General features: G+C 37.7%; 1 protein-coding gene across 1 annotated transcript in view; it reads right to left on the reverse strand.

The window, feature by feature from the left end:
* SLC26A7 (solute carrier family 26 member 7) overlaps positions 1 to 22,494 on the reverse strand; it is a 114,569-nt gene that overhangs the window by 66,419 nt on the left and 25,656 nt on the right. The window contains exons 2-3 of the mRNA XM_046020188.1: positions 19,634 to 19,744; positions 17,595 to 17,764 (exon numbers count right to left, since the gene is read on the reverse strand). Of these exons, the coding sequence (XP_045876144.1) occupies positions 17,595 to 17,764; positions 19,634 to 19,744 (281 nt within the window). The remainder of the gene's footprint in view (positions 1 to 17,594; positions 17,765 to 19,633; positions 19,745 to 22,494) is intronic.

A 22,494-nucleotide genomic window follows, 5' to 3' on the forward strand; every position in this document is an offset into this window, starting at 1 on the left:
AAAGCAATCATGCTCTGAACTTGTGTAGTTTCCTCAAATCTGAAAACCTAGGTCCTAATCCTGGCTCCTAGCCTGACGTCCTAGCTGTGTGACTATAGAAAACCTACTGAAATTTTCTGAGCCTCCTCGTCATCGAGAAATCATTACAGTGATGTCTATGCTGTCTGGCAGAATCATTATAAAATGAAGATGAAATAATATAAGAAAGGGCTTTGAAACCTGTAAAATGTGCCACATACGTGATGCACCAGGAACATGGTAAGGTGCCATGCATGTTTCCCCAGTACAGAACACCAGGCTCAGTTTTGAAAACGTACGAAGGGCCACCCCACCTTTTCCAACACTGGAAAACTTGAGAGAATTTATCAGTGCAGAAAGAAATGTATCCCAATTGTTTGCAGTATAGCAGTCCCCTTTTACTCAATATGCGATAAAAAAAAAAAATAGGGGGATCGCCAACATAGAAATCAGGCAATCTCTTTCTGCCAACATAGGAGGCCAGAGCAGCAGCTTCTGCTACTAACATTTTTTTTTTTTTTCCCAGAAACTATGTGTGTGTTTGTCAAAGCAGAATTATCCTGAGGGAAATATGCAATCAATGGTATAGGTACAAATGGAACGCACTGATCTTCTTGGCAACTCTTTATTCATAGTCTGCTGATTTTCACCCTGAAAGCACAATCAGTTAAGAAAAACATTGAACCAATTTCCCCCAACCATCTATCTACTAGTAAGTAAATTCCAACTTAGGATATTAACTCTTACAGGCCCTAAGGATAAAATTCGCATATCATTGGGGTAAGGTGAACACCAGAGAGATGGATTTTCAATTCAGCTAAATCCAGCCTACAAGCAATCCAGATCTTTGAAATTGTGAAACCTGTTTGCATATATGGAATTTTATGCACACATGGAATGTTGGAAAGTTCTCATCTGGATGCCAAGAAATCTTATCTTCACTTATTGTGAGAAGCAAACTCTTTTGGAAGCCCTCGTTTAACCACCACTGCTTTACCTTCTGTTTATTATTTGTTTCAATTCTAGCACCTTTTTAGAGGACTTAATGATTTTTCATGGCTGAGAAACAAAGGCTCACTTCACCTGAAGTCATTCAACAACCACTTCCAGCTAACCACTGGCTGTTAGTAGCAGCTTCTTAGTCATTTCCGCAACTTGAATGTTACAAATAGAAGGGCTCAGGAAAGTACAAGATAGACAGAGTTCAGCCTTTTCACATGTTGAAAATACATACACCTGCCTTACAATAGAAACCAGAAAAGATGGAGTACCCTCCTTTAAAACTTAGCCAAAGACTCAAAGTGTTTCTGTAATATTCTACTTCTACACATTTTTATGCTTAAAAAAAAAAATCTTCCCAGCAAGAGATAAATCCCTAAAACGGAGAATTCTTGACTCTGAAAGGTCAACAAGCCCCTTAATTGCTCATTTCTGACACAAACCACTGGGTATTTGAAGGATGACTGCAAACATGTGAGATTTAACTGAAGAAAAATTGCTCCTGTGGGTGACAACATTCTCCATAACCCAAGACAATGGCAGCTATTTTAAGAAGGACAAAGAGGAAGAAGAGGAGGAAAAAGGAAAGAGAAGGATCAGAAAGAGGAGAAATTTAAGAACTCCTCTTTTGCCACTACCCAAATTTGAAGTTTTTTACATCAAATTAGGGCTCTAGCATGTAGAGGCTGATGTACACAGCTTGAAGACAGCAAGTACCCATCCAACGCAGGTTTTGTAAGAAGCACCCACAGATGGGTGCAACTTCCAAGATTATCTTAGAACTTAAGTATGTGAAATGAGGATCATTCTAGGCTATTTTTTCGGAGGCCCAGTATTTAAATTTTATATCAACGTTAGGCATTTTTTTTAAGCTAATGACTTAATAAACAGCCACCTCAGCTCCTTTTACTAAAAATATAGATAACAATAATTCTAAGCTGGTTAGCCAACTCCCAAAATTTGGCCATGCAACATTTTATGAGAAAATAAATTTTATACCATCAATATATTTCAGCTGTTTGTAGTAAAACTGATGATCTGGGCTAATGCTGAAAACCTCTGACACATATTATCAAGGTTCACTAGCGTGATACTATTGAGTAATGCTTCTATAAACAGCATGTGTTCTATATAAATTGAATGCATCTCAGATTTCAGGCCATTTTTTTGCAAGTGGTCTTCACACAGTGAAAAAAAAGAAAAGAGTACATAGTAAACAAATATCCTACCCAAGTGGATGGAATATAGCATGCATTTCAAGTTTGTCAGTTCCTTTGCCATCTGATTTTTACATTGTACCAAGTCATTTATTTGTCTGCTCAATAAATATTTACTGCATACACACTAGGGGCTAGCCGCAGCATTGTTCCAGAATACAATGATAAAGATACAGTTTATGCTTTAAAAAACCATACAAAGAGAGGTGAAACGAAGATGTTGGGCGGAGGCAATATTAATCAAAAACATAAAGAACTGTAATGTTCTTATGTTCTTACGTAATGTTCTTCCTAGTGTGACTAGGAAGGTAGAGTCTGAGAAGCTCCTTGGGTGGGAGCTAAAATGCTAAGAGCTGTGTTCTTTACTGAGCAGCATATGCAAGTCTGGGGAAGAGAGCTAAATTGTTCATGACAATAGGAAAACAACTGAGTGCTGCACAGGGATACGGCAAAAAAGCTTGTGTGGCCAGAAAACTTGAGAATAAAAAATGTCAAATGGATACCTACGCACTGTGGATTTGAGAACATAAAACCCTCTTCCATGCCGTTTGGTGCTAAAAGGGAAGGAGCTATCAAGCCATGCGAAGACTTGGATAAATCTTAGGTGACTACTGTAAGTGAATCAAGACAGTCTGAAGAAGCTATATACTGCACGATTCCATTTACATGATATCCTAGGTAAGGCAAAACTGTAGGAACAGTAAGCAGATCGGTAGTTGCCAGGGTCTTGGGAGTGCGAGAATGTGTAATAGGCAAACTGCAAGAAACTTGTTAGGATAGTGAAACTATCCTGTATGATACTGTTATGGTGGACAAATAACAGAAGCATTTGTCAAAACCCATAAATCTTTATGGCACAAGAGCAAACCTTAATGTATGAAAATATTTTTTTTAAAAATCATTTGGAGGTCAGGAGGTCCCAGAGTGGAATGCAGAATATGACAAAGAATTTGCAACCACTACTGTGTTTTCTATCTCTATAAATTTTGCTTTTACCAGAATGTCACTCAAATGGCATCGTATAATATATAGACTTCCAGACTAGCTAAATGGATAACCTTACTGAAAGGGGTGGCAAAAAAAAAAAAAAAAAAAAAGAAGAAGAAGAAGAAGAAAAGAAAAAAGAAACTGCTCATGTGAATAACTCTAGAAAAGAGTAAAGTCTGTAAAACCAATGATGAAAAAGAAACACTGTAATCCAACGGATAAAGTTGTTTCCCATGGGGATAGGAGTTAACAATTCTGAGACCACTCTACATATATACTGGAATGAAAAAATTAAGTAGATGGATGGTAAATGGTGGGAGCCAGGTTTCTTACTATTGGAGAAGTTAAAGACCAGCAAGGGGAGAAGGCTAGGATGATCGATGTGGTAAGGGATTAGAGTTGGGGATGTCTGGGAACTGGTGTTTAAAGGTAGATACAGGTAGTCTGCTTCTGACTTTTTACATTTAGCAGACTGTGCAATACATTTACTCATTGTATTACTTTTAAAAACTAACAAACCTGGAAAAATGCACACTTCAATTCTGAAATATAAACTCAGTGCCGTAGGCAGAATTTTTCCCCAAATTCCTATTACCAGTTATTCAATAAAACACTAGTTTATGGGGCCACCTGGGGGGCTTAGTCAGTTAAGCATCTGCCTTTGGCTCAGGTCATGATCCCAGGGTCTTGGGATCAAGCCCCACATCGGTCTCCCTGCTCAGAGGGGACCCTGCTTCTCCCCTCCCTCTACTGCTCCCCCTGCCTGTGCTCTTTCACTCTCTGTCAAATAAATAAATAAAATCTTAAAAAAGAACACACACACTAATTTATGAAGGAATTTTGCAGATGACATTAAGGTTATGGCCTTTATAACAGAAAGAGTATCTTAGGGAAAAAATAGAAATAGATACAGGTAGATACATATAGAAATATATACAGATATGTCTGCATACATATATATATATTTCCTCACTCTGTCAGCTGAGAGCGCTAGAAGGAACAACACCCAGTTGCAATGAGCATATTTACCACCCAGATCTTGATCTCAGATGCTATTTCCCCAATAACAAGAGCCAGGGCTCCTCAAAGAAATGGTTGATTCTAGGACTGGGGAAGGAAATATACATTTGGAGCCTGGCTTATCTTGTAGTGTCAGAAACAAAGGAAGTGCTCCAAAAATAAACAAACAAATAAATGGGGCTATGTCAAAGAGGGACATAGGAGCCAACTGAAAGCTCTCCCAATGCCCAAAGCTAGAACAATTTGAGGAACAACATAAATAAAGTAACATTGGACCATAGTCCAAAGGATGAAATAAAAAACCTTAAGTCCATACTGATAAATAATTGATTACATTTTTTAAACGGAGGAGCTGGGAAATCGCCTGTGTAAATTATTACTCCAATAATTTACACAGACACTCCCCACTCCTTATCTCAACCTCTCACTTAAGGTAACTCCCACCTCTTAAGTGTGTGCTCTGCATGTTGCCTTCTTTCCAAAAAATACAATAAGGAAAGGGGGGAATAGAGAAACTTTACATTGGAACAATCTGACAAACACTAGTTCAGCCAACTGATTAAGGTTAACACCAAGAATGATAAGTTATATTGATAGTCTAGATTTCTGATATGATGTAATCAGAATGTCACTCGATCTCCCTGGTCTTCCTCCTAAAAATCCGTAAGCCCAGTCTAATCATGAGAAAAATATCAGACAGATCCCAATGGAGGGACATTCTACAGACCACTGACCAGAAGTTCTTAACTTGTTAAGGTAATCAAAAACAAGGAAAGTCTCAGACATTTTCACAGTTAAGAGAAGCCTAAAGAGAGACAGGACAATTAAACATAATGTGGTGTACTGGATAAGATCCTGGGGACAGAAAAATGGCATTAGGTAAAAATTAAGGAAAGCTGAATACTACATGTGGATTTCAGTCAATAGCAATGTATCAATCAGGCTCATTAATTGTGACTAATGTACCACACTAATGTAAGATGTTAATAATAGGGGAAACTGTAGGTGGATGGGGTAGGTGACAGCTCTGCTCTTTTTGCAAATTTACCGAAATCTAAAATTATTCTAAAACAAAAAGTTAAAAAAGGAAAAGAAACCTCCTCCACGTCTTCCACAGAATCTTCAGGTAAGTTGACATTTCTTCCCCATGTGTGTGCCGCATGTAATGAGTTCCTGAGTTCTGTACATGTGGGCAGGGGGTGGGGGGGCGAGGGCGGAGAAGGTACTTCAGAGGAACTTGGCACAGCTGGGCATCAAAGGTATGACATGTGAGTAAATGAGCACTCCAAGACAACTGTGCACACATACAAAAGAGAGGAATAGAAAGCATGCCATAGATTTCAGAGGGAGATGGGAATTATGCTGGATAGGGGTATCCTCGTGCCTTGACACATAAGGAGGAATCCAAGTAGGAGAAGTTATTAGAAAGCACTCCAGAAAGAGGGGAGAATATGAGAATAAAGCAGGACAGCATGGGATATGCTCAGAAGACACAGAGCTGCTGGTTCCAGAGGAGCACAACTAGCCCGAAGGGAGTAATAGAAAATGAAGCAAGACACTTTGAGTCAGAATATGGAGCACCTTAAAAGTAGTGAAAAGGGAGTTTTGCAGGAGTGAGTGACATCACTCTTCCATACATTTATTAAACACCTAATTTTGCCAAGAAGTGTGTTGCACACTGGCTCAAAAATAAGACCTGGGCTTTACTAGAATTAATCTGATGATGAAATGTGGAACAACTTGCCATTTAAAAGGTCAGTATAAGAGGAGTAACTAAAGGAAAAAGGACGGAAAACACCTAAACTGGACACAGCAGGAATGGAGAACAGAAATGAGTCAGGTGTTGGATAATCCAGAGGCAAATTGATTTTAGGCTTAGGAAACACATTTTATTTTTCATTTGATTTTTTATTGTCGAATATATCAGAAATTCGCTGGTGTTAGGAATTATTTTTATTTGGAACTTCATGGTTGAAAGGGGCGCCATCATCTTTTCAGTTCTCAGACTTTACTGGGAAGAGAAAAAAAAAAAGCCTCTAATGCAAGAGACGATGAGAATCAGAAGTGCTATGGGTATACAGTGATCTGACTCTTCTGCCTTCCTTTCTGCCCCAGTTACAGAAAACAATGACATCATAGGATGGGATGACTGGAGCATGACAGTATTAAAAGACACAGGAGCATGGGAAGTGGCTGTATTTTTATTGTTCCCTGGGTGGTGGCCAGGGAATAGCTGTGGGGAGAGGCGGGAGATCTCACTGACTAGGTCTTCACATTCCCACTGGATGGATCTGACAAAATCCATAACCAAATTAGGAAATTATAATACATTTTCTTATTCCTTTTTCATTAAGAACCATTTACAGTTTAAAGAGATATAAACACATTATCTTCTGGTCAGGGATAGAGAGAGAAATGGTAAATTAATAAAAGTTTTAAAAAATCTCAATTTAATTTTGGCTACTTAACATAAGTGATACCATTAACATTTAATTGACCTTTTTCTTATTCAAATTATTCAACTTCCATTTATTAAATACTAGCTACTGGAATTATAGGGATAAACAGTCTCTGCTCTAGACTCACAGTGCTTCTGGACTCACAGTCCAGAAAGGCAGGTGTAAATGTGTGGAAAATATTTCCTGGTAGAAAGAAAAGTCCTATTGTGTAAATCATGAGCAATGTCTCACCAAAGGAAGTGGGGGGAATCACTTATAACCATGTCAAGAGATATCAGGAAAGGCTTCTCTGAGATGATTATATTTAAGTTGAGCCTTGAAGGACATGCAAGTGACATGGAAAAGGACCTTGAGCACCTGGAGGATGGTAGGCACATAGCCGTACAGCCAAGACTATTGCCGCAAAGCCTAGTGCATAGGCTGCTGCTACCACTGAGGAGGTGAATTGTGGGAAAGAACACACACAACACCCGACCTTAGAAGCTACTGGATGGCGTTTTCTTGGTTCCTATCTCAGGATGAGTTGAGAAAGCCAGGTAGCTAGCATAGCAGTTAGGAGGATGTATACTGGAGTCCAACTCCTATTTGGCTAGTTCCTAATTGTGAGATTCTTTTTTTTTTTTTTTAAGATTTTATTTATCTATTTGACAGAGAGAGAGATCACAAGTAGGCAGAGAGGCAGGCAGAGAGAGAGGGGGAAGCAGGCTCCTTGCTGAGCAGGGAGCCCGATGCAGGGCTCGATTCCAGGACCTTGAGATCATGACCTGAGCTGAAGGCAGAGCTTAACCTACTGAGCCACCCAGGTACCCCTCTAATTGTGAGATTCTAAATAGAAGTCACTTTGCCTTTCCATATCTTCATTTGTATAATGGAAAGAATAAAGTGATTTATTTCATAAAATGGCGATGGGGATTGGATGTATGAATACCTGCACTAAGATGAGAACAGAACTTGGCATATAGTAGGATAATAACTATTATTGTTATTTTCAATGTGAAGAATTATCATTGTTATAATTTTAAGGATAATTCTACTTTTAAGTGTATTACTTCTTAGCTTCGCCAGGTACAAATACAGCTGGAAAGATTTAGATTAAACAGAATAACGACTTCCTGACTATAATGGTTGTGAAATAGTGAAACATCCTCAAAAGAAATTTTAGATTATCTTCCCCCTGCACTTCAGAAGAATGAAGACAACGATTTTTCAGGAAGCAGTATAGAGGATGTGCTGAATAGGCAGGTTAAACTAGTCTATATCTTAAATCTTTCTATATTCATGATCTCATTATTTAATACACCTAAAAAATGTTCAGTACAAAACCAAAAGTAAACGAAAATCTCCTAATTGGGTCTGCAGTTGGTTTCTATCATTCTTGAAGACGTCAGCCTGTGTGTTTTCAGAATGCAGCAGTTCAATAATACAAGGCTTTGCGCCATTGAACACCCCCTCCTTGTGCAACTGTCAAACAAAGGAGCTGTATATCCCCATGTCCTCCAGGGCAGAAATCTTGTCCCATAGTCGCTTCAGAAAAGTAGAGCTTGGGAAAACTTCCAGAAGTAAATGTGCAGGGGACAATCCTAGACCCCTCTCAGTTCCTGGAAGAAGGAAAGGGCAAGATGCCCAACATGAGAATAACAAAAGCTACAGGCAGAAGAGAACAATGGTTTTTAAAAGTGCCTTAACTTTTATGGAGTGTTTGTTTCCTCAACAGAAATGCTTACTGATACTGACATTTTAAAAGGTTCCACCTTGCCTTGAAATTAACACCTCATTGCTGTGAGTGCGCAAGAAATTGCTCTGTTGGCTGCTACTGTTTTTTGGCTAGAAAGTGTTTCTTTTTTATTTTTTTATTTTTGAAAAGTAACACTGACAGCACAAAATTGCATCAGTTACAACAGAAACACTTCCTGTGCAAAATGAGACACTTACTGTACCTTAGAAAGAGATGGTACAAGGGGAAACAAAAAGATTCCCAGACCAGAAAGTTCAGTTACAATCAGATACTGCATGAGTTCTAATCACAGAGGTCCTTGCTATGTTACAAAACCATTACCAAAAGATCTAGTGAATCAACAACAATGGAATTACACAGAGGGAAAGAAACCTGACAAAAATAATACAGTGAATACATTTTTATGAAACTTTAGAAAATGCAAAGTAATCTACAGTGACTCATGGTTGATGGGAGGTGGGGGTCCTAAGGCAGTGAGAAGGTCAAGTGTCAAGGAAAAATTTAGGGGAGTCACAGATATTTTCACTCTCTTGATTGCGATGCTGGTTTCGTACATATGTCAAAACATCAAATTGCACACTCTAAATGTGTGGAATTTATGTGAAGCAATTACACCTCAATAGAGCAGTTTTTAAAGGGCCCATAATCTAATCTACAACATAGAAAGCATCATATTACATTATTGTGGTTGTATAAGTGCACTTCATACTAGCAATGTTAAAAAAAATAGTAAGAGATAAGAGAAATGGTAAAAAAAAAAATGGTAAGAAAGAAGAGAAACAGGAATCACTTCTTTGCCTGAATGACAACGAATGAGAGATATTTGAAAACATTTATGTTTAAGATGTACACATAAACAGTTTACCTAAAAGGTAATCAAACCGCTACAAGGCAAGTCTGTTTATTGTAGTGAAAGCAGCCTACAGTAAGGAATGCATTATTCTCGGTGCAAGAAAGACCAAGTAGACAAAAAAATGAATAAGAATGTTGAAAACTTGGTAACTTAAATCAATAAGGCAGAGCTTATAGCTAAACACTAAGAGACTATACCTTCTTCTCCCCAAGTGCTCATGAAGCATTCACAAAAATTGATCATATATTAGTTACATGGAAAACCTAAGTAAGTTAGAAAGTGTAAAGCTATTACAAACAGCTCTCTCTGACCACAATGTAATAACACCAGAAAATTATTGGCAAAAACCAAAAAGGTCCATTTGTTTGGAAATCTAAAACCTTTTCCTAAATAATTGTTGGGTAAAAGAGGAAATATAAACTGAAAGTCCTGAATTTCTAAAAAAAAAACATTGACAGTTAAAAGCTTTCAGAATGTATAGAAAACATTTCAAACAAAGAACATGAGAAAATTCACTAAATGCACTAAATGCATTTATCAATAAAAATCTTAAAATTATAATAAATGATGGAATTCCCAACTAAAAAAATTAGAAAAAGAATAAATAAACTAAAAAAAAGCAAAAGAAAGGAAACAAAATTAAAAGCATAGGTAGCAACAGAAAAAAAAATTAGACATACTGTTTCAAAATCCCAGTTTTTTTAGAATTTTTTTTTAAGATTTTATTTATTTGACAGAGAGATCACAAGTAGGCAGAGAGGCAGGCAGAGAAAGAGGGAGGGGGAAGCAGACTCCCTGCTGAGCAGAGATCCAAATGTGGGGCTCCATCCCAGGACCCTGAGGTCATGACCCGAGCTGAAGGCAGAGGCTTAACCCACTGAGCATCCTAGGCGCTCCCAAAATCCTTGTTTTTTTTAAATAAATAATTAAAATAGACAAACCACTAGCTAATTTAACCAAGAAAAAAAAGAGCAAAGTATAAATTCAAAACTAGAAAATGTCAAAGCAGAAAACATTGAAACAAGAAACTGTTTAAAAATCATAAGAAATCAAAGACCTACCTACCAGTAAATTTGAAAAGCTAGATAAAAAGGACAATATCTAGGGAAATACAGAGTACCAAATTTGACCATATTGGAGACAGAGTGCTGTACATGACAACTTTCCAGAAGAAGAGAGAACGTTATCAAGAAATTACCACCAGGGGTGCCTGGGTGGCTCACTCAATTAAGCATCTGCCTTTGGCTCAGGTCATGATCTTCAAGGTCATGGGACTGAGCCTCACGTCCAGCCAGCATCTGGCTCTGCCCTCAGTGGGGGTCTGCTTCTCCTTCTCCCTATGCCCTTCCCCCACTCATGTTTTCTCTCAAATAAATAAATAAAATCTTTAAAAAAAAATTGATAAACAGAATCCATGACCACATTAAGAATAAAACACACCATGATCAAGTGGGAGTCGTTTGAGCGATTTAAGGTTGGTTCAATGTTAGGAAATCCATTAATAGAGTATAACATATAATAGACTTCAGAGGGAAAAAAGATCACATGATTATCCCTATAGATGCTGAAAAAGCTTACAGCAATATTCAGCCCTTTTTCTAATTTCTATTAAATACACACAAAAATATAAAACAATAAGTAATTTCTTAACATGGTAAATTTATATACTCTATTCTCAAGGTTAGCGTCTTAAAGGAGATGCTAATGGCCTTTTGAGCAAGTTCAAGAAAAGGCAAAAAAAAACAAAAACAAAACAAAACAAAAAACCTTATTGTTTCTGCTATTATTTACCATTATAGCAGAGGTACCATCTAATGCAATTGAACAAGAGAAATCATGAGTGATATTAATTTGTAAAAAAGTAAAAGTACCTCTAGGAAATACTAAAAGAATCAATGATTAATAAAACATTTAAATAGTAAAAAAGCAAAAAACAAAAAAATGACAATTCAATAAGGTTTTATGATATATAATGAATAGACCTGAGCACTGCATATGTACATGTACACAGTACTAGAATGATAGTATTTTTTTCTTGATAATGACTTGTTCAGTTACCCATCTCCCTACTAGACTATATCTTCTATGAGAAGTGATCTGAGCTTGTTCTCTCATTCCAGTTTTCCCTATGTCTAGCAGATAGCTGACTAGTGTAGAGTTCCAGAAAGTTCTTTCATGTCTGACACTGATATTTAATCTTCCAGTAACTATCACATTCTTTATCACTAGCAGAATCCCAATTTGTTCACTTTTCTTTTTGTGAGGTATTCAAAGAAGGAGTTCCTTGAACTCCCAGAGTTCTATATCCCAGAGATGAATTTTAATTAGTCTATGACAATTATGGTGATATTATCTCCCACCCCACTTGCAATTCACTTAAGAATGGGCATATGATACTTCCAAGCAGGAGAAGTTCACCAGGGACTTTCTGGGGTCAGCTTTTATTCCTGACAAAGAGATGCACAAGGAGAGACTGCCATTTTTCTGAGTCTTGATGTGATTGTATGAGGATATGGTGCGTGGCACGATGGCAGCATTTTGAAACCATGCAGTCATGGACTGAGGGGTGTCACCCAGGAAGAAAAGTAACCAGCCAAGGATGGCATAGCAGGAAGCTATAAAAAAATATAGGCTATGGAGCAATTATAGTTACTGAATTAACCAACCAGGAACCCTGATACTACCAGAATTCTTGTCATATGAAACACTAAACTCCATCTTTTAAGCCACTTTTGTGTATAAATTATATTTTCTGCAGCATCTTAACAGATACGTTTGTTAAATAAAGAAATGAGTGGGGGGAAATCAATAGCTTTTATAGACAGAAGCAATAGCCAGCTGGGGAACATAATGGTAAAGAAAGTTCCATGTATAACAGCAACAAAGATGATGAAATACTCAGGAATAAATGTGCAAAACGTGTAAGAGGAAACATTCCTGAAAGACTTGAAAGTCTAACAAAAGTAGACATGAACAAAACTAAAGGCACATGTTTTTGGTTAAGATAATACCATGGCATAAAGATGCCACTTAAACACAATCCCAATAAAATATCAACAAGTTTTTTTTTTTAATGGAGCTAGACAAGTTGATGCTAGAGTTCAGAAGAAAGAACCAACATGCAGGAATAGCCAAAAACACACTAAAACGTAAAACCTATGAAGGCGGACCAGTCCTACCAGATTAAACCATACTACAAGACTCCATAATTAACACAGAGTGCTATTTACAGACCAGCAGAATGGGATGGAATAGAATAGAATAGATCAGATCTAACTAAATGTGGAAACAGTAAAGGTGGCATCATAAATCACAGAAGCAAAGCTAAACTTTTTAATCAATGTCACGGCCCAACTGGGCAACCACTTAGACAAAGAAGACCATTAGATTCTTTTTTTTTTTTTTAAGATTTTATTTATTTATTTGACAGAGAGAGAGAGAGATCACAAGTAGGCAGAGAGACAGGTGAAGAGAGAGGGGGAAGCAGGCTCCCTGCCGAGCACAGAGCCCAATGCGGGGCTTGATCCCAGGACTCTGGTACCATGACCTGAGCCAAAGGCAGAGGCTTTAACCCACTGAGCCACCCAGGTGCTCCAAGAATACCATTAGATTCTTATCTCCCACCACACATAAGAATAAACTCCACACTGATCAGGAAAGTAAATATTTTTTAAAATGCATATAGAAAATAATTTAATAAATTAAATTTTAAAAAATATGCTGAATGTCTCTATACACTTAGTGTAAAGGAAAGCTTTCTAATATTGACAAAGTCCAGGGGCAATCAGAAAAATTATTAATAAATCTACATAAATTTCTTCAATTGCATGGTCAAATAATTGCATGTCTAATTAGACTAAAACGCTTGAAGTATGTATCATAGATGAAAGGCTAATATCCATAATATATAAAGAGGTTTTAAAATTTGAGGGAAAAAGGACCAAAACCTTAACAGAAAAATTAGAAATATATATGAACAAAAAATACAATCCACAAAATGGATGCAAAAGAGTCTTAAACATATGCAAAGATGTCATCATTTGCCATCAGTCACAATTTAAGAAATGCAAATTACCCTTGAATATGATTTCTTACTTATCTGATTGATTAAAACTTAAAAGTCTGACAACATGTTCTGTTGTGAAGCCGAGGGTGCTCCCATTTATTTCTGTGGGGAATGCAAATTGCTACAACTCTTTTGGAAAGGAATTTGAAAATATCAACAACCTATGCATTGACCTTTTGATCCAGTAATCCCATTTAGGAGTTCACCCTGACCAGACACCCCCAACAATATGAAAATACATATGCACACACATAGTAGCATTGTTTACAAATGCAAAATGTTGGAATTAACTTAAATGCCCAAATATAGGAGATATGTTGAATAAACAACGACATATCCATGCAACCCAGCATAATGCAACAATAAAAAAGTATGAGGGAAAAAAAAAAAAAAAGTATGAGGGGCATTTCTAGGAGCTGACATGGAATGATTTCTGGGATATTTTACTGTTAAGCAAAGAAAGTCAGACACATAAGAATGCTAACTTTCGGGGCGCCGGGGTGGCTCAGTGGGTAAAGCCTCTGCCTTTCGCTCAGGTCATGATCCCAGGGTCCTGGGATCGAGCCCTGCATCGGGCTCTCTGCTTGGCAGGGAGCCTGCTTCCTCCTCTCTCTCTCTGCCTGTCTCTCTCCCTACTTGTGATCTCTATCTGTCAAATAAATAAATAAAATCTTAAAAAAAAAAAAGAATGCTAACTTTCATGTAAGAAAGCAGGGTAAATAAGAAAACACTCATTCTGCAAAAGTATCAACCAGAAATGAATAAGACGGCTTATCCACAGGAAGTGGGTGAGAACCCAGAAGAAAGGAGAGGGAGACTAGGGGGTGGGCTGGGGAGAATGACAGTTCTCTGATGTACCTTTTTTCAGAGTCTCCTCGTGTTATAATAATTAAGTCAACAAATGTCAGATTTAATTCTTTTAAAATCACAGAATTATTACCTGGCATGACATCTGCTATTTCTTGATTTTCAGATTCTGAATAGCTCATTTTTTAATTCACTAACTTTTCTGCGAATTTACCATGTGTGGAATGCTAGGCTACGTACTATGAAAACTGGAAAATAGATAAAGATACTGTAACCGCAAAAACCTTGTGTTCCACATAATGTCTTATGTAGAAAACAAACCAAAATATTACAGATGTACAGAAAGCTGAAAGAAAGGCAAAAAAAGAAGCAATCTCAAAACCAGAAATCTTATGGTAGAGAACAGTTTGCTCTAAGTATACATCTTAATTCTAATCTCTTCATTATTTTATGCCATAGTTTCTTCTAAAAATTAAAGAGAAAGACATACTAAAATCATTAACACAATGTTAAAGAATATAAGTCCAGTAATGAAGTAGAGAAACAGTTGCATGGGAAAGGAAGTTACATAAAGAAAAGCAACAATTTAGAGGAAAAAGTTATTGATGAACTACCAGAAGAGAAGCCAAAAAAGGAAAAAGCACTAAGTCACAGAGACCTTACTATCTAATGAAAAAGGCAGATCAGTTCATCAATTGAATGCATTGCCCAACACTGATGAACCTGGTATCTGCCAAGACCTCTTGTAACACAAAACGCAAAGAATGTCTGTATAAGTAAGCCTCCGATAGTAAGGTTCTCGGTTACTTTCAGCTGAAAGCATTTCCAGCTAATCCACAATCGGTCAACCAGATCGGATGTAACTGTTTCAAACACCTTAATATATAATTTTATTAACCTAAATAGTTCCATCAGGGGTGCCTGGATGGCTCAGTGGGTTAAGTCTCTGCCTTTGGCTCAGGTCATGATCCCAGGGTCCTGGGATTGAGTCCCACATCAGGCTCTCTGCTCAGCAGGGAGTCTGCTTCCCCCTCTCTCTCTGCCTGCCTGTCTACTTGTGATCCCTCTCTGTCAAATAAATAAATAAAATCTTTAAATAGTTCCATCAGTCGGAATTAAAAATAAATAAAACAAGGTAAACAAACAAACACTGTGTTTATAGAAGCTGGAAACCCTGGGACTGCCCTCATATTCAGGAGGTTTCAGATCTGAAGGAGGAAAGGAAAAATGACCGAAAAGCTGGATCCAACAGATCCAGCAGACCCTAGGGTTCTGGTTGACAATGGACAGATGAGTTTGGAGGTCAAATAGAGTCCAGCCATCTGTTCAAAAATTGGCTGAAACATAGGTCACATATCCAGGATCAGAGTGAAAGACAAAAGAAAGCAGATGTTTGATGAACTTATAAGACAAGACATACGACTCTCTGGATCAGATTTTACATGTAATAAAAGTCCATGAAAACCAAATTATTTTTATTCTCTTTAATAATATCCTGCTTTACTCTCATGATTCTCAGGAGTTTCATTCTGAGAAATGAGACATTTATTTTTTATGTTATTAGAATCCTGGCTTTTACTTTTATATTTTATTATCATTTAAATTCTTAACCTAAATATGGCAGATGATAACAAAATACCTGATGATTGTTTTAAACTATGGAAAATGGCTAAAATGAGACAAAGCCGAAGGTTGTTGGGTCTTACTGTTAGTTATATACCCTCTTGGATTTTTCAAAATACTAATGTCCACCTAAAACTAAGCATGGTGTTCCATGCTTAAAAGAATAAGAGAAAGTCCAAACCTAGTAAAAATCATAAGTTCAAAGGGAGATATGAATGCTAGTTAGTGGGACCAGAAGAAGTGATATTACTTTTGCTTTGTTAATATAGAGATTTTTATTTTATTTTAAATGAGCAGAAATTAAGGAAAACCTAGACCAAATCTATGGCAACATACCCTTTTTGAATCATCAACTCACATGGCTGATTATTTCTGAGGTCGACACGGATCACAGGTCCATCAGAGAGTCTCACAGTGGCCAGTTAAGGAAGAAGAGCCCACTAAGCTTGCTTATGCGAGTCTCAGAATACACACACATCATAAAAACAAAACGAAGTTTACAGGGTACTCAGGCAACCAGTCTGAGCACACAACCAGGGTGAGCACACAACACCCATTGGCCTTCTAGTCCGGTAGTCTCCTAGGCAAAGCTGCCCCTCACATGGTCTATTCTCTAAAGAACTGGGAAGAATTGAGTAAGTATTGGTCTTTTATCCTAAATTTTCCCACCCTTTTTACCTCATTAGAAAGCAATACAATTTGTCTCCTTCCCTCTCGATCACATCTTTTCTTCTAACCCTCCAATTCCAGGCAATCATCAACTCTTCTTCTCCCTTCTTGGCCTTTACACTGTCTTTGACCTTGTAAATAACATTGCACTGTAAAACAGAGCCTCTACCAATGCAGAAAATAGTCGCCCAGGAAGTTTATGTACATACAACTCATTATAACACAGAAGACTAAGCCAAAATGGCCATCAGATAAATTCCATGTCTAATAGTACTATCCTACATTTATTTTATAGTCACTTCTGAATTGTCTGATTCTGACGACTGATTGAAACAGCAAATTACATAGTCTGATACTCTGAAGAAGCAGAAAGACTGGAGCAGACCAGGCAACAAAACAGCTGCCTGATGCTGAAAAAGGGGTCGGGTCCAGGTCTGAGACAGAAGACCTCACACCGGCCAGTCTTCAGCACAAATGAAATACCAGTTGTTACTGCTGGAGGCAGTAACATCATAAACTCTGAAAACTGGGAAGGACCTGAGAAATCTAGTCACATCTCTTCCCATTGTAGGAACTTCTCCTACCCTATCCTACAGTGATGATCCAGTCGCTGTATAAATTTAAGGACTGCCTCACTACCGTATAAGGAAGCCCATTCCATTTTATAAAATGTTTTTTAGGAAGCTCATTCTTTTCTTTCTTTCTTTCTTTTTTTTTTTTCCCCCTGACAGACAGAGATCACAAGTAGGCAGAGAGGCAGGCAGAGAGAGAGGGGGAAGCGACTCCCTGCTGAGCAGAGAGCCCGATGCGGGGCTTGATCCCAGGACCCTGATATCATGACTTGAGCCACAGGCAGAGACCTAACCCACTGAGCCACCTGGTGCCCTAGGATGCTCATTTCTGAAGAGTCAAAAACTTCTCTGTAACTTCTGTAACTCTGTAACTTCTCTTAACTCTGATTTCTTGATGCTGATTCATTTATTCAACTGGCACTTAGCAGTGTTTCCATAAAGATAAAACACATCGATAAAAACTTCATCCCTCTATAGAGACAAAGACACGAACAGGAATAAAAACAAAGCACCAACTGCCTTTCCTTCCAGTCTCCCTTTCTTCATTCCCAAGTCTCAGTACGGCTTACCTGAATCACACCTCCCAAGAAGGAAACGGCTGCGGCAACACCAATCCTTCGCAGCTCGAAGTCCGATAAACCCAGTGTGCTTATGTTACTCTGTGTGAAGTTCTGGCTGCTCAGAGGGACAAGCCGTTCCACTGCATTGGCTGATATTAAGGATGTCAAGGCGAAGGTGCCTAAGAGGGGGTGGGAGTGGGGGAAATCTTTTGTTAGTAATGGACTCGAGAATAATGGTTAGATTCCACCATTAAAGTTGAGCACATTGTGTAAAACTAAATAGATCTATTGGAAACCTCTTTTCAGCACCCGATCCTCCACTCTTCACTCCACTCCACAGAAGAAGCAGAAACTTTCCTACAGATACACACAGTCCTTCAACACATGACCACACCCAGCTCCTTGCTCTTCCCAGATCCTATGTACATTTTCCCACCACTCTGCAGACCTGCACAGAGAGTATCCTCAGGACAGGGATTAAGATCACAGTTTAGGCTTGCATGCAAATCCTCTACTTATCCATAATGTGACTTAAAGCGCATGACCCTGAGTCTCCATTACTTCACCCGTAAACTGCAGATGATAATATTTACCTTTCAGGGCTTGTGGGAAACATAAATGAGATGATAATTATGAAAACCTCACTAGGCTCAGTGGTTAACTGTGAACTCTTCCCCTTCAGTATTAGCTCCATGCAACTCATTTCAGATTTCTGACTTCTAAAACTATAGGATAATAAATTTATCTTGTTTCAAGCCACTAAGCACCTGGTAACTTATTATATTGGAAATAGGAAACCAATGCAGTCAGTGACACAAACTGACCAGTGAAGAAATAGACACATACTTACAGGCTGAGATCTTAAGCACACAAAATAAATAGAAATGCCTCTTTGGATATTTATAGTTAAAAGTATTTTTATCATTATTACCTTAATATTTAAGATTAAGGTATCATTTCTGTAATAATAATAACTAACTTACCAACTCTTATGCAACAAGTACTAAATTAGACACTATACATCGATTATCTCATCTAATTCTAATTATAGTCATATGATTTTTTTTTATTTCACTATCCAGAAAGCAGCAAATAAGCCTTTGAAATGTTGTCTAAGGTCATGCAGATAGCAAACAACAAATAGGACATATACCCAGAACCATCTCACTCTACAACCAGATTTTTAACCAGTTTGTTCTATTATCAGACTATTTGTGATAATTCACATTTTATTTAGTAAGGCAGAGATAGCCAAGGTAAGAGATATACTAATTAAAGGGCATTATATGTCTGTTAGCCGTTTGTATGTCTTCTTCGGAGAACTGTCTATTCATGTCTTCCACGCATTTTTTGACACAGTGGGTAACTGAACATAATAAAAAATTTTTAAAAAATGAATAAAGGGCATTATGGAATCTAGCTTGGACAAAACCTAAAAGATCATTGAGTCTAAGTACCAATTATATAAAAAATGTTTTTTAACATTTGAGTAAAGAAATTCAATAGTTTTTTCTTTCCCTTAAAGAGCTTACCTTCTCTCATTTCATTGTAAATTCAGAATGTATGCCCTTTTCTTATGACCTTTTTACAACTTAAAAATGCAAAGAATTTTTAAAATAATCTTGATTACATAATAATATAGTAGTAAGTCAGTACATATTGAGTGAGGCACAGAGAGTGAAATGTCATGTTCTAATATTTGCTGAGGTTTTCAGAAGTAAAGTTAGAATTGCTTTGGAAATGTAATCAGTAACTAATGAGCATTTTTTTTTGAAAAAAATTATTCATTTATTTGTTTTAGGAAGCGAGATTGTGGGTATGCACTCACACAAGAATGGAGGGCAGGGAGTAAGGGTCTTAAGCAGTCTCCGTGCTCAGTGTGGAGCCCCAATGTGGGGCTTGATCTCATGACCTTGAATCACAGCCTGAGCTGAAACCAAGAGTTGCAAGCTTAACCAAATATGCCACCCAGGCACCCCTCTAATGAGCACTTCTGAGTCCTTTCCATTAGTAGCATGAGAAGCATAAACAGAGAGAGAAAATATTACCTGTGGCAACATGACGTCCCATTCCAAATATGGCATAAATGATGGCAGGAAACAGAGACCCGTATAAACCAAACACAGGATGCACGGATGAAAGAATTGCAAAGGCCAACCCTGTCAAGCAGACCCAGGTAATTAGGACCTTCTTAAAACTCCAAGATATAGTCCACTACAAAGCAGAATAGATATTTATTTTAGTGACTAAAGGAACTATGACTTAAGTATTCCACTTGCTCAGTGAGATTCTAGAGTTACTATCCTAAGTAACTAGAAATTCCCTCATTTAGTTCATATTTAAATTTCAGTTCTAAAAACCATTATTTTGGGACCACTACCTTTCCCCTGGATTACAGAGACATCTCCAAGAAAAGACTGGTTCAGAGAGTCTTCCTGGTAAAAGTGATACCAATCTAAGGCAAAACATCTCACACACGCTTCAAGAAGCAATACTACAGTTTTTGGGGATCATTTGATTGGCACAGTAGCATCTGTGGGGTAGGCAGGACTAGCAGCATTACTGCTGACAAGGGTCAGGAAAGCTGGGGCCAGAAGGACACACACTCAAGGCTGCCTGGCTGGCCGCTGGCTAGCTGATCTCAGACTGTGTCACAGTAGCAGGGTGACGTATGAACCAAGGTACTTCCCATCCGGGATCACAACCTATTTCAGCTCTAGTTTCTTAGAGTGAAAAAAAAAAAAATCAACTTTGTTTATTCAAAGAGTAGGTAAGGAGTAACCCATAACTGTTCATTTTTATTCCTCATTGATATCACTGCCTACATAGTTTGTATGTTACATACAAATAGATAGTTTTCTTAGACTTGTCTAAATGACCACTAGTGGCTTACAATTGACCAAAATACATGTGAGTACGAGCTCATTAAAGTGATCTTGCTGGTCATAGCTAGTTAAGCTCGGTTCTGACATATCCATCCAAGTCTATACAATTTATTGATAAGCATTTGATTGAACATAATGCATTTTAGAAGGTACAAAGGGACTTGAACCTAATGCATTTTAGAAGGTACAAAGGGACTCTAATGGAGGTACATTAGAATGTGGATTACCTGCATATCAGGTAATTCATTATTCACCCTATGGTTCTAGGATAAATACTTTTTTACTGTTTAAATTTTACTGTTTTAAAATTAAGTTTAAAATTTTCTTTTTTAATAAATAGGCGGTAGTTATACATCAAATATGTTTTTCAAGCACTACAAGACATTTTAGCTTTAATTAAAATACATAAAATGTTTACTGGTGACCATCCCTTCTTTATTTTTAAAAACCCATCTGGGGGCACCTGGCTTATTCATTAAACATCTGCCTTCAGCTCTGATCATGATCCCAGGGTCCTGGGATCCAGCCCTGCATCATGCTACATTCTTGGTGGGAAGCCTGCCTCTCCATCTCGCACTCCCCCTGCTTGTGTTCCCCCTCTCGCTGTGCCTCTCTCTGTCAAATGAATAAATAAATAACCTTAAAAAATTTTTTTTAATTAAAAAAATCTGGATTGCTATTTACTTACAATGTATTCCTAAATGTCTGGTGAAAATAAATAAAAAGTGATTCTAGAAGGTTCAGTGGCAGATGCTGCTCTAGAATTTCATTACATGCAGGATGAGAGGCAGCATTCTGGTTGTTAGGAAGGATGATGTTAAGTGTTCCCCTACCCTCCCCCCCAACAATATAGCTTATGCAACTTTGTAAAAATTATACATTATATCAGTCACACAGAAAGCTAGAAAATAACTTTTCCCTTTCATTTTCAGAATGAGTTACCTGAAAAAATTACCTATCAAGAGACAGAATGCTGAGTGTTTCCAGATAAGAAAAAATGTGGCCCACATTTCGGAAGATCACCCAGATCTGCTTGAGGATGGGGACAAAAGAAAATTGCACGCGGCATCTTTGACAAAAGATGGTTGAATTATATGCACACGAAATTGAAAAATGCGATAAATATCAACAGGATAAGAGTTGCCCTGTTTGGCTACATTTGTATTCTATCTGCAACAGAAAATGTATAGACAGATCTAGAAGCAGTGAGATCATTACCTCTTGCCTAGTGAACAGCCAACTATTTGTCTGTTTGCTTTATTAATTCCTTTCTCTCTCTGCCAATCTCTCTCTCTCTTTCTCTCTCTCCCTCCTTCCAGTTTCCCTCTCCCTCTCTCTCCCTGTCTTTCTTTAACTCCCCGCAATATCTATATATAGCAAAATCCATTCGAATTTTGGTCAGAATTTCTTCAGATCTCATACTCTGTATCAAATTAAAATCAGGATAATCATGTAAAACATGCTTAATCCAAATCTTTAAGAGATCTCTAAACCTAAAAATGTAAAATATTACTTCAGTAGTGTAAACCTGGCGATTCACAGACCTGTACCCCGGGGGATAAAAATACATTATATGTTTATTAAAAAAAAAAAAAAAATTTGGAAGGGGAGGCGAACCATAAGAGACTATGGACTCTGAAAAACAACCTGAGGGTTTTGAAGGGTCAGGGGTGGGAGGTTGGGGGAACAGGTGGTGGGTAATGGGGAGGGCACGTTTTGCATGGAGCACTGGGTGTTGTGCAAAAAGAATGAATACTGTTACGCTGAAAAAATAAATAAAATGGAAAAAAATGCAAAAAAAAATATTACTTCAGTAGATTCTACAAAAACAACCTCAAAAAACAGAAATACTGTTGTAACCATTTCCTTCCTCTCATCTGACACCGATGCTGAGCTTTCCCTTTGAGCAACAGAGTCCCTCACCCTCAGCCAGAATCTGCTTCTTTGCTAAGATGGCAATGAGGAATGGGTGAAACCAGATAAATAGTGCTTGAAAATACTCTTTCCACAAATGAGAACCATAA

The sequence above is a fragment of the Meles meles genome, chromosome 1, assembly GCF_922984935.1.
Source record: "Meles meles chromosome 1, mMelMel3.1 paternal haplotype, whole genome shotgun sequence".
Taxonomy (NCBI): Eukaryota; Metazoa; Chordata; class Mammalia; order Carnivora; family Mustelidae; genus Meles; species Meles meles.